Source organism: Thunnus albacares, chromosome 18 (assembly GCF_914725855.1).
Source record: "Thunnus albacares chromosome 18, fThuAlb1.1, whole genome shotgun sequence".
Classification (NCBI taxonomy): Eukaryota; Metazoa; Chordata; class Actinopteri; order Scombriformes; family Scombridae; genus Thunnus; species Thunnus albacares.
This window is the reverse complement of record NC_058123.1, coordinates 27,764,871-27,778,133: the sequence shown is the minus strand read 5'-3', so window position 1 is coordinate 27,778,133 and position 13,263 is coordinate 27,764,871. Positions and strand designations below refer to the sequence as shown.

Genomic DNA, 13,263 nt, shown 5'->3' with positions numbered 1-13,263 from the left:
TAGTGAGTGAAATTCAAATCAAGCATGTCATCAGACACTTGTCACACTTTGTCCTAACGTTGCATCGTTTTTTCTGGCAGAAATGGGCTTCCGTAGACATGTGATTCACTTGTGAAATACATGCAGCATTTGGTAGCAGCTTACAGCACTTACTGTGGACACTAAACGAATTAGACACGAGCTTAGTAACCAGTTATATTTGAGTGTATTTAAATAGTACAAATTAGAAACCAATACCCATTTTGGCCCAATGGACCCAAAAGACGAGCTGTAAAACAGGACAGAAAACATATACAACCTCCTTTTACACCCAGTAAATGACTAGTTACCCGCAACTCAACATAGTACTCCTCTGATATAAAAATTGTTGTACGTATGATTATTTACTGTATTTCTGACAGTATTTCACAGACGGTGATTTTGTGTTGGAAAGTATTTTCAAGTAATGTTCCCGAAATCTCCGATCTTTCTTTTGCGGCTTTGAATGTAGCGTCAGGGCACGAACCAATCAAAACGCGAAATGAGACTGCCGTAAAGCGTGACGTTGATGTTGAGAATGAGGAGCTGCTTGATTCACTCAGAACACTTATCTGTCTCTTTTACTATCGTTTAAGGCCACTGTTGACGAAGACAGCGGCGGTAAGTATTTTGCCTCACTGGTATGTGGTGACATATGTGATTTATAGCGAAGAAAAAACAAATATGAAGAAATAATTGACCATATTTCCTATCCAGCTAACTAGCCTGCTAGCCGCAGTAATGTCATGTTAATTACAGAGAAAAATCATCAACTAAGATAAGAAGCTAACTCACTGCTATTTAAGACAGTCACTCTTATTAAGGTAACGTAATATTTACCGTAGAAGAAATTTAAGTATTTACTGGTAGAGGTCAAGGTGACTTTTATTGAATTTCTGTATAGAAGACAGACATGTCAGTATTAAAAAACTATGTAAAGCACACTTGCGAACACTAGCCTGAACTTACGTAAAGTAGCCTGATTGTTAAAACTATCCTGCAGTTATCTGCAATACCTGCATGTAAAGTAAAGGTCATGAATTACCATAATACTATTCACAATGCATGACATCTACTTTTACAACCTTTGGAAACAGATGTCCCTGAATATCGATCCCTGCTCCCATTCACACATGACCCCATGCAGGAAATGTTCCTGAACATTTCAGGGATAGACTGCACGTGTGAAAGGGCTTAAAAAGTCTAAAAACAAAAGGAGAAGGGGGGATGTCACTGCCATTGTCCTGATAATGTGTATTTGAGTTGAGTATTATTTTTTACTAGTCTTATCTCTCAGTATGGGGGTAGGAGTACAGTATTACATTGTCAGACACGGAGTGGGACAAAATAGTGCAAAGTGTGAGAGAAGACCTTCAGAGGACTCCAAAGCAAACTTACAATTAAAGCAAGTTTAATTTGAACAGTTTTGCAGGTATTGACTTTATTCAACGCAGGTGTAGTGCTAAATTAAGAGAAAACACAGTGCCCCACAATGATTCTATGCTCACCCATTCACACACTTGTTTAGTATTTCTTTCACTACTCCTTGTCCTCGTCCTTCTAAAATAAATCGGCATTTTATAATTTTGTTTCTTTCAGTCATAATGTCAAACCCGGCTGTGCTCGTCCTGTATGGCAGCCAGACTGGGACGGCTCAGGACACGGCTCAGAGGATTGCCCGGCAGGCGCAGAGAAGGCGGCTGCAGGTTCAAGTGTTGCCTCTGGATGACTACAATGTGGTGAGTGTGTTTTTATGAAGTAGAGGAGGGAGAGTGGATTATAAGTCTATAGAAATCACATTAAAATGTGTGTTTCCTCTCATCAAACAGGCCAACTTGATCTCAGAGTCTCTGGTGGTTTTTGTGTGCTCCACCACTGGCCAAGGAGACCCTCCTGACAATATGAAGGTAAAAACATAAGAAAAGGTAACAAAACAGGACATATGGTGGGAGGAAGAATAGAAAAAAAAAGTGGAATACTTACTCCCCTTTCACCTCTGCTGCACCCACAACTATACATAAGTTTGACCCCGTTCACGTATGTTTTTCTGTCTGACTTCTTTCTCCAAAGAACTTCTGGAGGTTTCTCTTCAGAAGGTCTTTACCTGTCGGATCTCTGTGTCGGCTGGACTGTGCCATACTGGGTCTGGGGGACTCCTCCTATCCAAAGTCAGTGTTTTTCAGGGTTCACAGTTCTCACGTTACACATTCAGAATGATCTTTGTCATTGTTCTTTGTAAAAAGCATCGACTGCTTTTGTCTGTAGGTTCAATTTTGTGGCCAAAAAGCTTCATAAGCGGCTGGTGCAGCTGGGTGCCAGTGTGCTGCTGCCTGTTGGGCTGGCAGACGACCAGCATGACCTGGGGTAAGTGGGTGAATCATGGGGTACTTCGTCAGCTGGGGAGGAAAAGCGAAACTCAAAATGCATTTTCATGTTAAATATTTTATTCTATTTTATTATTCTTTTGATATCTGGTATAAAATATTACTGATTTAGTCACAGTGTTATGGATGATTTAGTACCTGTGTACTGTCAGGTTTGGTTCATATATTATGTTTCTCTTAACTGAGGTTTCTAAGCAGTAAAATGTGAAAGAGAATTATATGCTGAGCAAAAGCAGGCTCAGGTTATAAAAACAATATCACATAATATTTCATAACTGCTAGTTATAATGAGCTATTGAGGCCACTAAAGTAGGAAATAAATTTAGTTAATGGAAAGAAATATTGTTCATAAAACAGTTTAATTGCAGGAGGAAACTGATCTAATTGCTCCATCTCTGAATTTTTTTAAAATATATTTTTATTGAATAATTTTCTTTTTACCTCTTTATCTCAGAACTACATCACAGATTTGAGTAAGTCTCAGTGTTTACTTTGGCTCTGGGCCATGTAAGAACTGAGAGAACTGATTAGTGTTTGGTGCAAAGCTGACTCAATAGCACCACAACGTGGCCTTTAATAAAAATCTACATTATGGCTCAGAACTCACAACTTGAAGCATGTGGTGTGAAAGCAGTATTTTTTGTCTACCTGGATTTTTTGGTTGAGGACAAATCTGTTTCCAACTATACAAATTGAACGCCTTTGAATTTAAAAAAAAAAAAAATCCTAAAAATCATCCAGTATTCACCAAGTTTGCTTCATAATATATTTGGAGGCAGAAAATGTCCATTATTCACTCCTATTTATTTGCTTATTTGACACAATTTTTCATATTGTTTTACTGAAGGTTGCATAATTCTTGTATGTAGGTGTGTCCTATTGGACAAAACCTTGCCTGCAACCACAGTTACTGTTTTAGAGTTGAATACACAGTACAGAGCAACATAGAGCTCCTATAAAATGACAGCATTTGGACCATAGGTGTCACTACAACAACATGATGACATAACTGTTAAAAAACAGCATTTTATTCTCCAAAATCATAAGGATTCTCTATCCTCTCTACTAGCTCCAGATCCAGATTCTTATTTGAAATGAAGAATTTGATTCATGGGCAGCATTAAATAAGTAAGCCTTGGTAAAACACTGAGGGGGGGGGGGGGGGGGGGGGGGGGGCAGCTACTGTTTGAGACTGTAACAAATTTAGGATTGTGCAAGTAGATGAATCCTCATATGTTCTTTGTCTTCTATGTATTGACAATCGTTATTAATTAGTTATTATTATACCAAAATCTAGGTGTTTTGAATCATTATTTTTTAAATGTTTAAAAGGTTTTTAAAATGTGTTTTAAACAGGTCAGATGCTGTGATTGACCCGTGGCTCAAATCATTCTGGGAGAAAGTGTTTGCTTTGTACCCGTCTCTGGCAGATGTGACCCCACTGAGGGAGGATGAGCCGTGAGTATCAACTTTTTCTGCTGTTACATATTTGACTTGGAGTGTGTTACGTGTCCTATAAAACCCTGTTTGGGTTTTATGTTGAAGCATTCAAATGATTCCTATTCAGATTTTTCTTGTTTGTTTCTTGGTTCAGGCTCCCTCCAAAGTACACTTTCCACTTCCTGGAGGATGTGAAGGAGATGACAGATGACAGGCTGAGGATTCCCTCAGAGCAAACCGTCCCCTCCCAGTCACATCCCTTTCCCGCCAGACTGGTGTCCAATAAGAGAGTGACGGACCCGTCTCACTTTCAGGACGTGAGGCACATCGAGTTTGACATCACTGGATCCAACATTCAGTAAGTAACCTTGGAGTGAAACACCATGCAAAGGATTTGAGCTCCATTAGTGTCCATTAGTTCACATTAGTGAAGGATGAGCGAATCAACCAGCCAATCACACACAAGTGGAGTCATTGCTCAGAGTCTGTCTTAACACCCACACTTGCAGTGTTTGAGAGTAGTCAAGTCCCTTCCTGTGTGACATACTTCCAGTAGCTTCCACTGAGCCCAAGTGTCTGTTAGGACAGCATCATGAGGAGGTTTATCAGACCTCACTGGTACTGGGACGGATCCTTAGTTTCCGTCTCAATCAACCCACAGCATGAATAGAAATGAACAATACCCCGATTTCCTAGTTTTTATTTTCTAAATTTCAGTCTTAAAATGTAGAAGAAGAAAACAAACTTTTTTTTGAATGCAAAATGAAAGTGAAAAGCGTCGCACAGACTTGACACATCATTAGTTGTGGTGTTGCTGTGTAGGTTTGCTGCGGGCGACGTGGTGATGATGTATCCTTGTAACGCACCAGAAGACGTACAGCAGTTCTGTCAACTGCTGAGATTAGATCCAGAGGCTACATTCACTCTCACGCCCACAGACAACACTGCAGGTAAGTGTGTGTTTGTGTGTTTAACTGTACACATTAGCCAATAAAATCTGTTAATAAAGAAGCTACAACTGGCTTTAAATGTAAGAACACACAAATTTCAGTTCTTGATGTGATAATGTCTACTCTGATGATCCCATTAATCCCTACATCTGATCATCTCATTTAAATGAATGAATTTGAATGAATGAATTTCAATGAATGAGTGAATTTGAATGAATTTCAGCTGCTGTGTCAAACAGCCAAGTATTACCTTGATATATAAACATCACTGTCACCGGCTATTGACAGCCATGAGCCTTTATTATATGGAGTGTTCTATATTATATAAATAGATATTATGAAATAAATGCTGTAAAATAAATGAACCAGTAAATTGTGAAAGAATTAAAGAAAGTACGTTAATTAGTAAATTAGTAATTAAAGAAAATGTGAAATATATATTTAAAGATGCATATATATACATTTATATATATGTATATATAATAATATGTCACCATTGTTTTTTTCATAATAATGGATTTCTGTTTTATTTCAAAATGCCCTTTTTCAAAAAATTTCATAATGACACTTTTTATAATGTCACTTTTTTCCATAATATTACTTTTCATTTTAGTGTAATCAGTCCCCGCCTCCTTACCATTCAGCCAATCACATGCCACCAGCCGACGAGCCTCTCTTCAGCAAGCAAGCTACCAAATTTAGCCAACATTAACTTTCAGTTGGAGTCGTATATCTGACCACCTGATGAATGTAAAACTCTCCATTTAGCTGAGTTTTGGTCTCCACCTGAGAAAAATATCTAGCAGCTAAATGCTCCACTGTGTTCACCAGATAGTTGCTGAGCAAGTAGTGTACAGTGGGTTTATTAGCACTTTTTCACTGAAAACAGCTGCCTGCTGAGGTTGATGAAAGCGATGAGACTCAATTAAAATAGTAAAGCTGTGGGCTGTTAAACTAAAACAATGTGCTAAAAGAGGCTACAGCAGAGCTACATGTTGTCATTTTACCCATTGTTCATATAAACATATTGACTAGTGCAGCTTTAAAGCAGAATAGTCACTGTAAAAGACATGTGACTGCTGAGACATGACCATTTCTCTGTGTATTCAGTCCCAGCCAGGCTTCCTCAGCCCTGCACTGTGCGCCACCTGGTGGAGAGCTACCTGGACATTGCCGCTGTGCCTCGCCGCTCCTTCTTTGAGCTGCTCTCTACCTTTTCCACCAACGAGCTGGAGCAGGAGAAGCTGGTGGAGTTCAGCTCAGCGGCAGGCCAGGACGAGCTGCACAGCTACTGCAACCGGCCTCGACGCACCGCACTGGAGGTTAGACTCAGTTTAAACCTAATATATTCACAACTGTAAATCACTCCATCGATAACTCTGCTTTTGTTTTAGCTTTTGATTATTTTAAAGGCCCTATTTGTAGGATTTTCATTATTATTTTGAAAGTATTTTACATTTTTGTTTGTATCTTTTTGCTTCTGTCAGACATTTTCAAGTCCTGCATATCTTTAAATATATGAACCTGTCCTTTATCTGCTTACTGAGCGTGTTGTTACTGCTGCAGGTCTTGACAGATTTCCCTCATACGACAGCAGAACTCAAAGTGGACTACCTCCTGGATCTCTTCCCTGAGATCCAGCCTCGCTCATTCTCCATCGCCTCCTCTCTCCAGGTAGCTCATCCGTCACAACTATGTAATTGCTATTGAAAAATGAGTTTTGTTTCACCCGGTTGCCTTAAGCATACCTGTAAATGAAGTAAGTTGATTGAACAGTAAAGACAGAAACAGATGTTACAGATGTATTTTAGAGAAGCCTTCTCTCTACACAGGCTCACCCACACAGGCTTCAGGTCCTGGTAGCTGTGGTCCGTTATAAAACCAGGATGCATCAACCACGGAGAGGCCTCTGCTCCACCTGGTTAGCCTCCCTGGACCCCGCACAAGGTCTTTCACCACACTGTATAACACTCAAATTAATTGTGCCTCAGCCTCAGAGAATATTCAGCTCTGATTGGTTGGAATGTGTGGCTTAATTTCCACAACAGCTATCGGATGGGTTGCAATGAAAGTTTTTTACAGACACTCATGGTTCGCAGAGGATGAATCCCAATGACTTTGGTGATCCTCTGACTTTTCCTCTTGTGCGACCATGACGTTTACGTGGTTTTGTGTGAAATGTGCTATCAGATGAGTTGTCATGAAATTTGATAACAACATTCATGTTCCCTTCAGAATGATTTGTAAAAACGTTGATGATCTCTTGATTTTTCATTTATTGCCATCATTGGGACAAAATTTTAATTTGTCCAATACTTTGGTTTATGAGCAAATACCTTTAAAATTAATTACATTCATCAGCCTCTGCATCAGCCTCTTAGTACCAATTAGAAAATGTTAGCATGCTAACACACTAAACTAAGATGGTGAACATGAACATTATACCTGCTAAACATCAGCATGTTAGCATTGATATTGCGAGCATATTAGCATGATGATGTTAGCATTTAGCTCAAAGTACTGCTGTGTTTAAGCACAGCCTCACAGAGCTGCTAGCATGACTGTAGACTCTTAGTCTTGTCCACAATAAGCACTGATAAATCGTTACGTATGATTATGAGGTCATTTAAATTTAAATTGATGTATGTTACTAAATGTGGGTAAAACCTAGGTAATAATGTAACATTTGACAGTCACTGGATCCACTGTAGAAATTGTCAATAGTTGTTAGTAGCTAGCTTAGCTTCACAGAAAATACTGACTACATTGTTAAGAAAGCCAGAAAGAGAGTGTATCTACTTAGGAAGCTAAATGGTTTTAATGTTGGTAGACAAACTCTGGAAATGGTGGATACAAATCTGGTGAAAGTATTTTACTCTTCAGTATGGTCATGTAGTGTGGAATCTGAATGTTAGGAACTGAAACTGCAGAGAATAGTAAACATAGCTAGCAAAATTATACATAAGTTTGTTCTCATCATTGTCCAGTATTGTCAATTATCTTGTATTCCACAACGTGAACAATAAAGTTCCTGACTAACTAAGTGTTGTTGTTGTAGGGGAGGTGTACGTGCCTCTGTGGGTGAAGAAGGGAACTCTGAAGTTCCCCACAGAAAAGGACACCCCTGTGATACTGGTTGGACCTGGAACAGGAGTGGCACCCTTCAGGTCGGCTTTACAAGAGAGGACTGCTGAGGGAAAAACCGGTGAGATCTTTTACCTCTCTGACTTTGTCTCTCACGTTCCCTGAATGAGTGACCTCACTTCACATCATCACAGCTCTGACATGAAACACCTCCTCTTCGTCTCCCTTCTTTTCAGCCAACGTCTTGTTCTTCGGCTGTCGATCGGAGTCCAAAGACTTCTACTTCAGGTCGGAGTGGGAGGACATGATGAAGGCTGGACAGCTGACCCTCTTCACTGCCTTCTCACGAGACCAGGTCAGACCTGCTGTTATTTACCTTACTATTATTCCAAATTGATACATGGAGTTTTGTGACATCACATATTCCCAACCATGGCTCCACTTTACGTCAACCTGACAGGAGAAATTGAAAACACCTGTGAGTGTGCAGGGCCAGAAGTAAAGCCAGAACAGTTTTCAACCTTTCCTACAATACCCAGGATTCATTGCTAACAGTGCCTCTGTGTATCTGATATCCTCTGGTGATACTGATGAAATGTGTGTGTGTGTGTTCAGGAGGACAAGGTGTACGTGCAGCAGCGTGTGAGGGAGAACGCTGAGCTCCTGTGGGACCTGATTACAAATAAAGGTGCCTGCTTCTACATCGCTGGGTGAGTCCAAACCTCTGTTTTGTTCACATCTATGTATTTATTATGTATGTATTTTTAACTATATTTATGCTGATTAATGTGTGGAGAAAATTATTCTGATAATCCCATTATTGCTACATCGAATCATTTTATTTAAATGAAGGTGTTTTCAGTTCTTGTTATGTTTTCTGATTTTCCCCTCTTATAATGACAGTAGTTAACCCAAACACCTGTAGCAGTGCTGCAGTGGGTTTTGAAGAGGTGTGGGAGTGCATTAAAAAATCCAAAGCTGAGCAGCTGTTGTTTAACTCTTCAAAAGACTGAGATGTAACACAAATTGGGACAGACTGAATAGTAGGCTGACAGTGAGGAGTGGGTGGTGGGGTAACGACTGGTCTGTGTGCACGTTAAGATACCACGATCTTAACAAAAATGAGACACTGAGACTTGAGTCTGACTCTGCAGGGACACCAGGCCTCTGTGGAGACTGATAAGGAAGACGGAGCCTTTGAGAATTTTATTTTCAGTTTGAGATTTCGATTTTTTTTCCTATTAAGAGGTGAGGAAGTGCCACTCCTCATGCCTCCCCCCCTTCACACCGCTCTAGTCTGGTGTTATTCTATATTTCTCATATTGTCAACAAATCCCATTAAAAGATTAAAGCTAACTATGTCTCTTTTCTAAATACTTTCTGACTTCCCTACAGTGTCTGTGGCTCTCAGCACCAAGCCCATTGGCTCCTGCTTGAAGACATAAATCTTTAAAAACAACTCGCAAATATATAATTTCATTTTTTTTAAAAAGACACTGTAGTTCTTATCAAATGTTACTCAAACAGGAGGAAATAGTGCATTTGTTGGGTACTATTTTCAGTTGCAGATTAATACATATTTGCTGCTCTAGTGAGTATTTCTGGAAGCAGGATGCTGTGTGTGGGATTGGTTAAAAAAAACTGAAATAAATCTACCACCTTTTTTTTTTTTTTTTGGCATGTAGCAGCAGTCCTGTTGAAAGCAGACAGTACAAACACTAAAGCAGCTGTGAATATTCTCGTTTTTTTCTCTACGCAGCAACGCTAAACAGATGCCAGCCAGCGTACGTGACGCACTGAAAGAGGTGTTTCAGAGGGAGGGAGACGTATCCGCTGAGGACGCCGAGCAGATGCTGGAAGCCATGGAGAGGACGGGCCGTCTCCAGAGTGAGACCTGGTCCTGATCACATGACCTGAGCCACACTACTCCTTACATTCAGCTGCTGCAGTGTTGAACACAAAACAATCCCTGCTGTCATCAAAATGTATTCATTCATATCAGTAGCAGCATATCTGAGTTTGGATCATTTGAACTTTGGCAAAGCATGTGTGATAAAAATAATTTAAACTCAAAGCTTCACTTACTAGCTTTTTCTGAGCTTTTAACTGCATCTCACCGTCCTTAGCAAATGGAACTTTGGTCACATGGTAACAAGTAGATAGTCAGAGAAAGTTCCCACCATGCCAGACAAACTGCAGGAACAAAAGAAGCACCAAACTCAGAGTAAAATATAGTCATATTAGTTTTAGTAAACATCACTGGGATTTATGGACATGGATTTCATGCAGGGACATGCTACCATTTCTCAGCATATAAACACATGAGCAGAGACAGAACAGGTGTCAGGATAATGTATTTCCTGTATTTCACTGTGTGAGACAAGTGGTCGGACCCATTCAATGACTGATAACAATGAATATAACTGCTTCCCATTGTTCTAAATGGCGCTCAGCACTAGACGGCAATGCCACTGCAGGATGTCAGTATGGTGATGAGATATTCAAGGATAGTCACAACACAGTACACGGACCTTTGAGCTTATATTATTTTGTTACATCAGCATAGTTTTGTTCATGGATACATAAGTGTACAATTTTAAATATTGCCTTATCTTAACAGATTCTCATGAACCAGTGTGACTTACTGATAATAAACTATCATGTATTCATGCCTGCCACTCTGCCATATCCCAGTAAGACTCCTGTATTCACTGCTTATAATCATTTATCATGATAGTTAGATCTTATTTAGTGGTTTTGAGAAATGTTTCCTCTTAAAAATGTTGGATTTAGTTTTTTCCCTTGCAAACAAAGCTCCATCAATCTCTTCACATGATACTGTGTAGTGTATTTCACCTTCGTGGAGACGTACGCTGAGCTACTGAAAGAATCCTGAAATCAGTGAACCGACTCAGTAATATGTAAAGTTAGCTAACTGAGATGACAGAAGGGGCTTTACCTGTTCACTGGTGTTATTGGTGCCAAAACTTTTTCCTTAAGAACAAAACACTATTGTTCTGATTGACCCTAAAATCAATTTGTCTCTTGTGAGATCCGCTGATGTGTCCAAAGGTGAGTTTATAAAAGCAGTGGAGGCAGCAAGTTAGGCTGTTTCCATGTAATGTGTGCATTATGCATGAAGCAGCACAACAAGCAGGAGTACATGCTGGGACTGTTTCATGAAGGACAAACAGGACAGTTACTGGAGGTTAAGACCTGATTTGAGCTCATTTTTCAAGTAAGGAAATGAAACATTCTTCATAAAAAACATATGAATTATACATTTCCTAAAACAAATGATTCAATATTCAGTCCTGCACCTGCAGTTTGCCTCTAAATGTGTCTCTAACAAAGCTGCAGTGAGGATTTGAAGATTTATTCTGAATGACAAAGTCACTTCTGTTAAAGCTGTGTGCACTCTCTTCAGGAATCACAGTAGAATTTTACATTGTAGCATCAAAAGACTGATGATGAGGAAGACCAGTGAAAAGTTCTTTGCATTAGTCTGTCCTGCTTGATTTAAAGGATGAATTAGCTTTCCAGTAGCTTGCTAGCTTGGGACCCTGACTGAAAATGTGAACTTGTGTTTTGTGCTCACTGCTGGGAACAAAAATGAATAGGATGATATTGAAAAATCCATTTAATTTTAAAAATTCTCATGAATAAATAACCCATTTGCAATGTGTTTTCAATTTATTCCGAATATTTATAGGAGCATTTTCATTCTTATTGAACAGTTGTAATTATGTATTGCTGAGCGTAACAGACACAAACAATCTATGTGATCGACTTCAAAATGCCAGACTGCCAAATAGAAGATGAAAATGTAAAATGAGTACCTAAAAGCTCTGTGTGTGTGAGAGAGAGTGAGTGTGAATCCTAACTACAGGAATGTGTAAACTATAAACTTGACTGGCTGATATACAGTATAATGGACCAATGGCTCAGCAGTGTGTGGATAATTGTGACAGATTGTATAAAATATGTCATAATAAAGCATCATAATCTGAAAACTACACTTGTTTGGCTTTTCGTCTCAGTTCTACAGTAGTTTACTGAAAATGAACATTGATCAGAATAGGATCCATTTATTTATTGTAAAGATTTGTGTTTTTTGAGGAGTCGTTCAGATTCTGTCAGTTAATGTGCTTTAGTGTCAAACAGTGGAGACGTCTCACTGTGTTTCAGAGGCCTCAGTACAGACTGAGCTTCATCCTCTCAACATGCTGCAGTCCATAATAAAACTCACTCACATAAACTGAGTAGACTGAACATTAGCTACACACACACACACACACACACACACACACACAGCTGTGTGAGGATTGTGCCCCCTGCAGATGCTGCTAATTTGGTAGCAAAGCAAAACTTCCAATTAGCTACTCAGTACAAAAATCAGTGGAGAACAATATTGAAATGAAACACTGAATAGAAATTTAATTTTCCATTTGTGTGTGCATAAAGTATGACAACATGAACATTTTAATTTTCATGTTTTAAGTGTTTTTGGAGGAGGTGATTTATATCCTCATTTGAACTTGTTCCTGGATGAACAAGTCCCAAGCTGCTCATATGAAATTATAGTCAACTACTAAGATGACCATTAAAAGGGACTTTTACATTTAAATTTCAAAAGAAACAAGCAAAAATTTAAGACATTCAGTCAAACATTCACAAATATTCAGTCCATTTTTCATGTTTGGGCTGCACACACACACAAGTATTTTCACCATCATCATGTCAGTGCTGTTTAGTTTTCATTGTTTAGTTTATTATGACTGTAACTGCCCTTTTTCAAGCATGAACATTGGATATAAAATATGTTTTATTTTAATGTCTTCATACAAACTGTGCACACAAATGGAAAATGAATTTTACATTTGATTCATTGATTTCATCTCAATATTGACAGCCATTCAAAAGAGAAACCTGTCTTTAAATGCAGGCTGAAAGTTGAGGAAGTGTGTATTCAATGATACACAAGAATCTAGAATATCTTCATCTGAAGCGGTGCAGCCGCACGCCTGTTTGATTTCCTGACCGCACACACTGATCATACAGCTTCACTGAAGAGCTGGAACTGATTTTCTAAATGTGATGTGTCTGACCCTGTTCACACGCTGTGGAAGTGTGCCTTGAAAAGTGAACCGGAGAGAAGGAACACACACACACAACATTGTCTCAATTTCCTAATTTGTTTTTCTTTATCTCTGAGCTTCCCTGAGGTAAATGAGTTGCTGCAGTCACTGTGACTCTGCGTCACGTCGCCGCTCCTGCAGGTGATCTGCTGGGCCAAAGTCAACCAGATGACTCGCTGCTCTTCTCTGCACTCTGCTGCCTGTAAGCACCAGCTCTATTTTCACTGGAGCAGCTCATGTCTCTGAAGC

General features: G+C 39.3%; 1 protein-coding gene across 1 annotated transcript; it reads left to right on the top strand.

Annotated features, from left to right (window-relative positions):
• Positions 1–126: 126 nt before the first annotated feature.
• On the top strand, positions 127–11,894 carry ndor1 (NADPH dependent diflavin oxidoreductase 1). Its single transcript, XM_044333456.1, has 16 exons — positions 127–369; positions 491–639; positions 1,618–1,757; positions 1,848–1,925; positions 2,089–2,186; positions 2,284–2,382; positions 3,759–3,860; positions 3,997–4,200; positions 4,665–4,792; positions 5,903–6,114; positions 6,359–6,466; positions 6,625–6,739; positions 7,851–7,997; positions 8,113–8,231; positions 8,492–8,586; positions 9,636–11,894. The coding sequence occupies exons 3-16, from the start codon at positions 1,623–1,625 to the stop codon at positions 9,778–9,780; spliced, it is 1,785 nt and encodes a 594-aa protein (XP_044189391.1). The 5' UTR covers positions 127–369; positions 491–639; positions 1,618–1,622; the 3' UTR covers positions 9,781–11,894.
• Positions 11,895–13,263: the final 1,369 nt, after the last annotated feature.

Bases quoted from the DNA above. Each gene is read 5' to 3' on its own strand.
- ndor1 (XM_044333456.1), top strand. From the start codon at position 1,623: ATGTCAAACCCGGCTGTGCTCGTCCTGTATGGCAGCCAGACTGGGACG. The intron at 1,758-1,847 runs GTGAGTGTGTTT...CTCATCAAACAG, and splicing joins CTCTGGATGACTACAATGTG to GCCAACTTGATCTCAGAGTC. The intron at 6,467-6,624 runs GTAGCTCATCCG...CTCTCTACACAG, and splicing joins CCATCGCCTCCTCTCTCCAG to GCTCACCCACACAGGCTTCA.